This window comes from Manis javanica, chromosome 5 (assembly GCF_040802235.1).
Source record: "Manis javanica isolate MJ-LG chromosome 5, MJ_LKY, whole genome shotgun sequence".
In the NCBI taxonomy this organism is placed as follows: domain Eukaryota; kingdom Metazoa; phylum Chordata; class Mammalia; order Pholidota; family Manidae; genus Manis; species Manis javanica.
Window position 1 is genome coordinate 155,231,377 of NC_133160.1, and position 10,970 is coordinate 155,242,346.

The window sequence follows — 10,970 nt, forward strand, 5'->3', positions numbered from 1 at the left end:
CCTTTTGTTCTAATAATTTGTTAGCATTTTGCTCAAAATGGGATCTGACTTTGGTTGCAGGGAGTCTTGTCTTTCTTTTCAGTCAGGGGACCTTGGGTGCTCTCATCAGCTAGCGATATATTCCCTAGTGTATAAGGTATGGGGTTTGATCTGATGATATGGTTGACTCTTAAAATCTTTGCTAAGTGAGCAGTAAGACTGTTGGTATGGGTGTGAAGATTTAAGGCCAAATACAAAGTTACAGTGTAAATTAATAGTGTCAAGAGTGTCTTCAGAGCCATTCTCTTGCTGTTTTGATCAATTCAATCCTCTGGTTCCTGAAGTCAGTCAACCTTTGTATTTTCTCTGTCCTGTTATAATTAGCTCTCAACTATTTATTATTTATATGTTGGTGTTTTAGGAGGTAAGTGTAACACCTCTCTTTGTATCTCAGCATATTTGATTTACAAAATGTATTCAAAACAAATTATGTTATTTTAAGCAAAATTACCCTCCCACCCATCACCCACTCTTTTTGTATGTCTGGGCTTCTTTTTTTTTGCCAGAAGTCATGCCATTCTTTAACTTAAGATAGGAAATGTCCACCAAGAATGGTGGGACTAAAAGCAGTTACTTTGGTTGATATCACTTGATTATATGTGAGGCTTCTTTCCTACACTGATTTATCACTTTTGACACTTAAATTGTGTAGGACATTCATTACCTTTTTACCTGAAATGCTTTGTTGAGAAAAAATTATATGACTAAACATTAAAAAAGAGTCATTCAAGTGAATTCTTTGAGGCATGGAGTTATATTTATGGTTACTAAACTTTGAAAATGAGAAGATCCAATCATTTGAATATCCAGATGTTTCTTAGATATCCTGTATTACTATAACTTTGGAGATGTTGGTCAATGCTGTTAGAAGAAATTAATGACCTTATGGTAATATCTTTTTATTAATGGAAAGAAAAAGTTCTATGAAGAATTTATCTTGAGTTTTTTTTTAAGTTTATGGAAAACCAAAATCAAATTTATACCTTACTGGAACAACACATTTCTAAAAGTGGTGTTTGTAAGGATTAGGCATTTGGAATTTTAACTTTGATTTGGATTTGTAAATTTGCTTTTGTTCATCAATATATTAACGAGTAATGCTTATACCATTAATAACTCTAGTGCTTTAATTAAATGTTAATTTGGTAATTTTTCCCCCCCTCTGGACAGGTTGGTGAAAATTGCCCCTCAATATTATGACATGAGCAATTTCCCACAGTGTGAAGCAAAGAGACAGTTGGATCGCATCATTGCCAAACTTCAATCCAAGGAATACTCACAGTACTGAATTCAATGCATAGAACTGAAGTTTTTCAGAGGACAGCTTTAAAAGACGAATGAACTCAAAAGTTCAAGTTGTACTCTTCACGTTGGTTCAATAATGGCCTTTATTTGAAAGCTTTTTAATTTTTCTTTACAGTAAATATTCCATTCTGATTTCATAAATTAAACATTTATGCCTCCCTTTTGTGTTGACACTGTAGCTCATACTGGAAAAGTCGATCAATGTTTTGCAGTTTATTGAAAGTAGTTCTATATATAACAATGTTATAAGCATTTCTTTAGAAATGGTTGAAAATGCTTCTAAAATGTGATTATCGACCATGGTATGCATGATCGTTGTAATTGTTGACATTCCTTTTAGAAGTTGTGAAATGTTACAACTTGTGCTTATGTAGACACAATCTTCTGTCTCAGTACAGAGGCACTGACTTCAATAAAGTCTATTTATACTAATTTTGGCCAAGGCACTTTGGTATCTTTGTTTTAGTCTCTTCCCAAGTGTGGGGCTGTTGCTCTTTTTTTTTTGAAGTATACTACAGTTATGTATTTTGCATCTTTCTACAAGGGCTACTCCTTAGATAAAATAGTCATTAAAGCAGTATTTTTAAGAAAATAGCATAGCACTTTGTTAGGTTAAACAGGATGTGATTTAATGTAAAGCCTGTAGTTTTTATTCAAAATTGGATCTCAAAAGACAGAACAATGAAAGGCTGGCTTTCTCCATATTAAAGTTCATTAATAAGACTGATAATTTATTATTTTCTTACCACATTTTTAGCAGAACTTTTTGTTACACTTAGTGAAACATTCTAAGCACCCTAGCCTCTGAAACAAAAGTTTATTTGTATTAAGTAGATAGTAGGGAATATATATGTATTCTAGATCTTGGTCAGTTTTACCACTGCTTTTTTATTCAATGTACAAAAAAAAATAGTGTGTTAAAATGTGAATTTGACTGTCCATTTCCTGTAACAGGCAGTAGACAAGTTAAAAATCATTTCTTAACCACAAATTAGGTGTTTTAAGTGATCCATCAAAGGGTCTGTAATACATCAATTCCTTTCACTTGAAAACTAAGTACTGTACACATTAATGTCTGGACTCCCTTCTTTTACCCCTCCCCCCTTTTAAAAATACCTCAGTGTTAAAGGGAACTTATACTTCAAAGCATGTATCTAGTATGTGACTTAAGGTAGTTAATTGGGCAAATTAAAGATTTTCTTTAGGCTATTGGAATATTTTTTAGCGTAGTAGCTGCCATTTAATGATGCCTACTGGCTTGAAAGAGTTAATGTGCTTCTGTAAATGCCCAGGGTTGTTTCCATGTAATAATTTACATGCTAAAATAACATTTTAGGTTACATTTAAATTGGTTTAAAGTTTATCCTACATTAAGGATTGGCAACATAGCCTGCTAGAATATTTTTAGGTTATGTTAAGAAAGTCTAGGCACCTCTATAGCATCTTACTATGCTGATAGACAGTGACTGCATTGGAGTTGGGTACTTGATAATAGGGGTTCATGTTGAAACCGCGATGTTGATGTGAAACCTTCGTAAGATTATATATCAGTGATAGCTTAATTTTAAAAAGTCTAGGCTCTTGGTCAGATTGTTTTCACTAAAAAGGCAGTGTCAGAGTAACGTGTTGCCTGTTAAAATTGCGCCACAGTATACAACTTATAAATCAGCTGCATATCTTTATAATCTGATGTTCTAATTCTAAATAAGTGTCAGCGTAGTTATTGTAAATATTTAATCTTGTGATTTTTTAAAAATCTGAAGTTAGACCATGAGGTTTTCTTACAGAGAAACAAATTACAGGGCTGATAGGTAGAATAAAGTTTGGTATTTGGCAGTTTCTAGTAATGGCAAATGCTTTTTCCATCTTAAGTGATGACTGTACATTGGGAAGGAGTACATGCTAACAGTAAAGCAAGCTTACCAATATTCCCTATCAAGTTGCTCCACTGCCACCAGTTATGCAAGGCTGGCCCTACATCTGACCAAAACTGGGAGTTTCTTAATCATGATGTTATTGGGAAAGTTATGGCTTTAAAATTTTGTTTCCAACCCCTTTATTTTATAGATTTGGCAACTGAAAACCAAAGTGGTTCGAATTTCCCTTGTTCGCATAGGTAATTACAACTGTCAGCTAAGTCCTTGGTGTAGAACAAGAAAATTAATTCCATAATATCATGAACTTTTTAAAAGATTTTCTGAGGAACTGTCCTTATTTCTCAACTTAAACCAGTAAGCTGGTTTTTATTGTGAATATAGCATAAGGAAGGCCATCATCATATAGAACCTTTGACTGAAAGTTGAGGAAATAAATATAGCTTAAGTAGAAGAGGATGGCACAAAATACACCGTGTAATCAACCCATTTAGCCAAAATAATTTTTTTTAAAAGCATTCTACACTCACCTTTTTTATTTAGCATATGGCTTAGTCCTAGAATTGTATAAGATACCTGCAAACACTTGGGATTCACTTCTGAAAATTTTAATAGCCATTCCCTCTGCTCGAATACTTAAAACCATTACTTTCAAAGTTATCTTAATAATTCTCTTAGAAATGCTCTGTAACTAGTTTTTAATTATTCTTCTGGAGCAAAGCAGTTTAAATAAGGCTTTTCTGCTACCTGATGCCATTTAGATAGTTGTGTTAACTGTCATCCTTTACCCTTAAGCTGAGTAGCCTGTTTCCTTGTTAACCTTCCTCTTTGATAATGGTTTCTAGATATCTTGAACATTCCTGACTAACCTCTGCTAAGTATTCTCTGGATTGTAGTCAGTGCTATAGTTCAAACTGGGCAGAGTACTATATTTTAACTTCTATGTCCCAAGGGACCAGACATGCAGTAGCTTCTGTTCATGCAACTTATCATTACATTAACCTTTCACACAACTACAGCATACGGTTGGCTCATATTAATCTTACAGTAAATTTAAGATATCTAATTATCATATGATAGTTTTGGATGTAGATCATGGCTGAGAAAAGATCCTAACAGACTTTGGGCAATGTTAATTACTGGGTACTTCGCCCCACACATTTAACTGCATCCAAAGCTCATCAGGAAACATTTAAAAAATTAAAGATGTTGAAAAATACCTTCTTAAATATTTGGAATAGGAATATCTTGATTGTCTGCATCCTCTAATAGTTCTAAAGTTCTAATTGTATCATGAAACTAACCTACATGTTTGTTTTATCAGTGCAGTTTTTATCAATATTGAATTTAAAGATGAAGTTGCAGGTCTGGTACAAACTTAAACTGGTATATATTATTTAAACATCATTTTGAATTTTATAGCCTCTGTGTTAGAGAAAGTAGGGGAGGGTTTGTGTTCTATCTCAGGCATTTCAGGTGCCCTCATATTGTGCCTATGGATAAAACAGACCTTTAGATAACCATTGCACAAGTGGTCCAGTAGTTTGTATCTTGCCATTGCCACAGCAAACGTGTTTATTAAGAACTTAATTGCTGCAGTGATTTCTAATTCTTTTGATACACCCTGGCTTAGATTATGGGAACTTTGCTGTTCTTCACTTACTGACAATTCTCCAGCTTAGACGTGAAATTGCTTGTTCTTAGGGAATTTGAATTTAACCTAGCACAAGCAGTTCTCTAATCACCTCTATTATCAGTTATGTGTCAAGTTTCAGTCCAGAGCTAGGAGTTAACGTTTGGCAAGTTTCCTTACATTTTTAAGAATATGTGGGCATGTTTTGTTCTGTTTGAATAGATTTTTTTTAAAACATAAGTCTTCATTTGCAGTTAATAGTAGACTATAATAAATGAAACCTGTTTGTGAGAACTCAGATTATAAACATGGGAAGACCATACTTATCTAATTTTTTAAAACGTTTATCCTTGAGAGTGATTTTTTTTATTCACTTGCTGGTGGTACTCCATTGAATTTCAGTATAAATGGCTTGGTACTGATCATTGTTCATTTTATTAAGCACTAAACTGGAAGGCATTCTGTGAGGTTATAAAAATAAAGATTGATTATTCAGAGACTGTCTTGAATTATGGTCTGGTTGTGGTGTAAAAATGCATGCAAAGATCTATAAAGCAAGATATAATGAATGGTGAAGATCAAGGAGCTATAGGTAGCAGAAAGGAAAAATGTGTAAAGATTAAGCTAAAGTATTAAGGTAGTGTCAGTAAGCTAAGTGAATGGTTGTGTGAGCCATTGGAGGTAGTAAGGGCCGGGATAGAGTCACATCCCATCCTCTAGCCAGTTATGTCACAGTGCCTGATGGGTATTTTGAACAAAGCTGGAAGTCCAAATTTATATGTAAATCTGCCTTTTAGAAATTTTAATTTTTTTTCTTAAAGCAGAGTTCTGGGCAGCCATTTTCAACCTCTTAAGTGTAAACAATATTGTGAGGGAGGCTTGTTGGAATTTCAAATATTAGGATTTCAGCAGACACTGAGGGTTTCTTGCATTTCACTAATGACTAACCGTTAGTTGAGTGTCTTCATGTCCCTGTGTGCCATTGATCTCTGGTGAAGTGACTGGTCATATCCTTTGCCCTTTTTCATAATTTCATTGTTGGGTTTAAGAGTTTTTTATGTATTTTGGATCCAAATCCTTAGTGAGATAGGTGTTTTTGCAAATGTTTTCACCGTCTGTTGACTTGTCATTTTCTTAAGAGTATCTTTTGAAAGGCAGAGGTTTAAAATATTGATAAAGTTCAGTTTATCCTTTTATCTTTAATGGCTTGTGCTTTTGGTGTCCAGGCCAGTTTTGATGGTGTGTTAAGGGAGCAGCAAGAGTTCAGTTTAGCTGTAGCATGATGTCTATAAACTTTAAAAAATTAGTAAAAAAGACAATTTAGTAATACAAACCTTACAATGTTTCATGAAATGGACAGTCTCCTTTTCAGATAACTGCAAAATGGGGTGGAAGGCAAGAAGCTCTTACAGGACAAAGTATAAAGAACAAGGAAGAGACAAATAGAAAATAACTGATTGTGTTAGGGCCACATAGTCCACCTTATCAGGGTGAGAAGGCCAAGAGTTGGCTTGGCCTTTAGGGATTGGCTGGCTGAATATACTGCATTTCTGGTCAAGCAGAGCATTTAGAGGGAAACAAAAGTTATCTCTTAAGTATCAATTTGCTGACATGGCACCCTGGGCAGGAGTGGCCTGGAAATTCATGTCAACAGTAGTATAGAGTGAGGGCAGATGAGGCATGAACTTAGGTTGGGATTGATCTGTGCAGGACTTTGAAAGCTAGGGTAAGGGTGGGTATGAGTTCAGTATAGAGGATAGATGGTAAGGGGGTGAGAGGGACACTTGGAATCCACTTAGACTATAATCATTCAGGTAATGAGATTGAACCTAAAGAGAAGGAATGTTAAAGGGCGAGAGAGAAAGTAGTGATAGAAAGCAAGTCATCAAAGATAGAGAATGAATGACTTGGCATGCCAGCTGTGAATCTAGGCTTCAGATCATTTTGCCCACCAGTTTCATGTGACACTCGTGGGGTGTTTCATACCAGTTGGAGCCACTGTTCAGAAGCAGAATTATCACATACAGTTTTCCAGATACTCGTAGATCTGGCAAGGACGGGCCTACCTGATGTTTAGAATGGACTCAGTAATCTATTGCACTGGGTTGTAGCTGTTGCCTGTAAGTAGGCACATTTTCTTCAGTTTGCCAGAGCACCTTGCATACCTTCGTTTACCCTAACTACTTGGTCCTCTAAGGCATTGAGTAAGAAGGGTTTTGAAGTTGAAAAAGCTTGCAAAGCCTGCTCTTTACAAGAAATTGCGTGGGTAGAATTGAGATCTGGAGGGGAAATGATTTTTTAAAGAAAGGAGCTACCTTAACACTTAGGAAAAAAACATCAGAAAATGGGTTGAGGCCAGGCTTGGTAATGTTAACCTTGGAAATCAGAAAACTTCCTTAGACTAAAATGAAGAGAAGGGAGGAACTCAAATGGCCTCTGTTATGAGGTGTGAGGAGATCTATCTGTTGATACGAGTGGTAGGTGGATCAGGTTCAGACTTTGAGGTAGAGGAGTTAATAGTATGACAGACTTGGCTAGTGGTTTGATTGTGCGGAAGTAGAATCATCAAAGGGATGCCATAGGTCCTGGGCGGGTTTAGATGATCTCGGGTTCCTCCTCTGTGATCATAGCCTAGGAACTGGAACCAGAGAGAAGCTGCCCTGGGTTGAGGACTGGTATAGTAGGCATGGAGAAAGTGGGCAAAGTTTTAAGATTTTGCCAGTTAAGAAAAAATCATTAGGCAAACCAAGTGTTCTTTATCTATACTTAAGACTTAATGCATTCCCTGTATTCACATTTGTATGGCAACTAAAGTCTAGTATCTGAATTTTTTTTAATGCCTTGTGCTCCTGTGAGTTCTGGTGAGGAACACATCCTGTCAGCTTTGATGAACACATTCTGTGCTCATTAGTAGATGTAATGTGTTTGTTGAGAGGTACCTTCATTTCAGCTCAGAGATTTGTTATGTATATGAAGAATCGTGCAATTGAAAGAAAATTTGTATTACACAAATCTGAGGTACGATCAGAGTGAAGTGAGGCATGATGTCGATCTAAGGGAGTGACTTAAACCTTCATGAATGGAAAGTCGTTTTAATGCTTACAGAGATGTGTGTTGTTTTTTTAGGTTATATAAAAAAGTCGAATTACTATGATGAGATGTTGGTGAATATTTCAACTCTGGCACTATCACTAGTGCCTTGTCAAAGAACTTAGTGTTGCATTCACAGGGAGAAGTTACAGCGCTAATATTCTTCAAAGGGAAGCATTTTAAGTTTTACAGAATGATAAACTTGTACAGTAAGTTGTAAAAGAAATTATTAGAATTTCATCTCTCAGTTCCAGTGGTGAGTGTATGACATTAGTGTATTTGCCTTTTATCATACAGTCTCAGTTCTTGGTACAAAAGCATACTGGAGACTTATGTAAAATATTTATCTAAAATTTCTTACATCTTTATTTGGCAATTTTGTGTAATTGCTACTTCCTAAATTAATGAAATTTTTGGTAATTTAAAATACACTTTACATATTGTTTTGTTATTGTTTGTCTTTCTCATTTTAGAGAGGCTGGTCTGGTGATGTTGAAGGTATGTTTTAAGGTCTGAATGTCTTGAGTATGTACCTCCTTGTCTTTTAAAAAAGAGACATTTAATTACCTCAGAAACAGAAGACTTTGTCTAGAAAGTGAAGACTGCTTTAGAAATCAGGATCTGTTCCTGTCATTTCTGGTATAAGGTATTCTGTTTGTCAGTTATAAGAACAGTCTTTGAAGCCTAAATTTTGGTCAGTCTTTGTTTTATTACTATGGAGAAATAAAATATTGGGTGTCAGTGTAGAGGACTTCTAAGTGAATAGTAATAGCTCTTGGCTAGTTACAGTCATCTTTTCACCGAAAAATAGTTACGTGTACTGAAGGTAATGGAGTGGTCGGACATGGAGAGGAAAGAGAAAAAGCAATCAGGAGCAAGTTTTAAAATAATTTGTGGGAACTCTCCAGAGTCTTTTATCAGAATTGAACCTCACAACTCTGAAGAAGATTGCATTATTCCCATTTTTTTCCCCTGAAGAACTGAAAGCTGGCCGTTCCTCACTCTGCCTAACTAAGGGCCCCTGTACTGCTTGATGCATTTCCTCTGGACTGTTGTACCAGGGAATTTGGGTATAAAAAGTCTGGTTGGAGTCCTTGGTTTGTTGCATGGGTCTAAGATTGGTGCCCAGCATAAATGTAGAACATTATTCACATCTCATGTTACGCACCCGGTATGAACAAGCTGGGTCTGCTTTTTTTTAGTAGATGTAATGTGGTTCAATGTCCACAAGAAAATGAAAATGAGAATTTGACTGCATCCCTGGTTCTCCTTTTTGCCTAAGACCCTACAAGGGTCTGATAAGATTTTTTTTTTTCTGGTGATTTGCTTCTTTATTATAGTATGGATTTTCAGTGCAACCATTTCTTGATTATGTTTTTAGAGTGCATCAGTGATATGGTGATCTGAAGTGAACATAATCCGAAAGTCACTTGTTAGCTTTGGGATTAGAAGTATTTCCAGGCTAAAGTGAATCACTTTCCCTCCTGCCTAGTCACCCTAAACTGCTTTTCCCTATGACTTGGAGCCATCATGATGATTGATCACTTGTCTTTCCCATTTCTGTCCTTGCAGTCTGAGAATTTCAGGCTATTTTCTTCTGCTAGGCTACAAGTTCCTAAGGGCTGGAGCCATGTCACAGGCCAGTATGTCTCTAATACCTAGCAGTAGGCCTATTGGCCTGAAACTTTTCAGAAGATACTTTTAAAAATGTAATTGCTGTGGCTTTCTTGTGTTTGCATTTTTATAGTGCTGGTCCCTTCCTCACTGGTGGTGATTGTAGAACCTCTCAGATGACCTTTTTTATCCACAAGGCTAGAAACCAAATTATCTAGGTGTATGAATGGAATGGGGTAAATATGCCATAATAAGCTTTGTAAACAGATTGATGCAATTTTAAATCCCAGCTCTAAACTTATCCAGCAGCAACATTGTGGATTTGTGACTTAGCTAGCTTGCTTCTTCATTCTTAAAGGGAAAATTGATTGTAGTACTTTGCCAAAGGGTTGGGTTCACTAAATTCAGTAATATATAACTAACACTTGGTCCAGTGGGTGCTCATAAGTGGCCACTTTTCCTTTTCTACTTTTATCAGACATGATTTGAATAAGTATTCTGTAGGGCCTGAGTGAAGCCCTATTTACATGGACCTTGAAATAATTATTGTAACTCCTTCCAGAGGTCTGAATCCCTGATTTAGGATTCTTAAAGTTGTCTGGAAAGAGATTACCCTGTACAAACAATAATGTTCGGAATATGACAAGAAGATTTAAATAACCTGAATGCTTTCCTTCCCTGATTATACATATATATGCCAGGGCATGCTTGGAGGGAAGTATCCAGAAAGAATGGATTCAATGTATTGAAAGTAATCACCAGTTTTCCATGGGTAAGCCACATTGTATTTATGAATTGACAGGGCATGGGGTCTACGATGGTGTTTACAGAAGCTGTGCTGTAATCTGCTGAAGTCTGTATCTGATTACAAATAAATGATCAAAGTATTTGTCTGCAAGGGAAACTTAGGGTGTCATGTGCTCTCTAAATATTCATATTAAGTTGTCAGGAAAGGCCTTATTTGTTTTAACTTTTTAGTCTTGTAACAGGGTTTAGGCAGAGTGAGGCAAGCCACATTAGGTGCTTAGACTTAGAGAATATTTTTTTGAACGATTAAAGATAAATACTTTTCTTCTGTAGCATTTTTTTCCAGTTCCAAAAAGGAAGAGAAAAATAATATTTAAATGGCTTAAGTGTGGATATTAGCTTGTTGTATTTCATACTAAAAAGTAATACTGATAGGTTTTGTGTAGATATGACATCCAGAGAATCATTTTTCAAAACTTGGTTTCATTGTGAAAAAGGAATATCATATGTGTTCTGACAGATTTATCTCGTTAGTAAATACAAACACTGTCAGGTCATACATTTATAATTACTAAATTATATCTGACACTAGAGAGATTTGCTAATAGTGATCTAAAAGTTTTCCACTGCTGTGGATTCCCTGTAGAATTTCTAGACCTGCTAGGTTT

General features: G+C 35.7%; 1 protein-coding gene across 1 annotated transcript in view; it reads left to right on the plus strand.

The window, feature by feature from the left end:
• DHX15 (DEAH-box helicase 15) overlaps positions 1 to 1,776 on the plus strand; it is a 52,246-nt gene extending 50,470 nt beyond the window's left edge. Inside the window, exon 14 of the mRNA XM_017653383.3 lies at positions 1,210 to 1,776. Within this exon, the coding sequence (XP_017508872.1) occupies positions 1,210 to 1,327 (118 nt within the window). The 3' untranslated portion in view covers positions 1,328 to 1,776. The remainder of the gene's footprint in view (positions 1 to 1,209) is intronic.
• Positions 1,777 to 10,970: the final 9,194 nt, after the last annotated feature.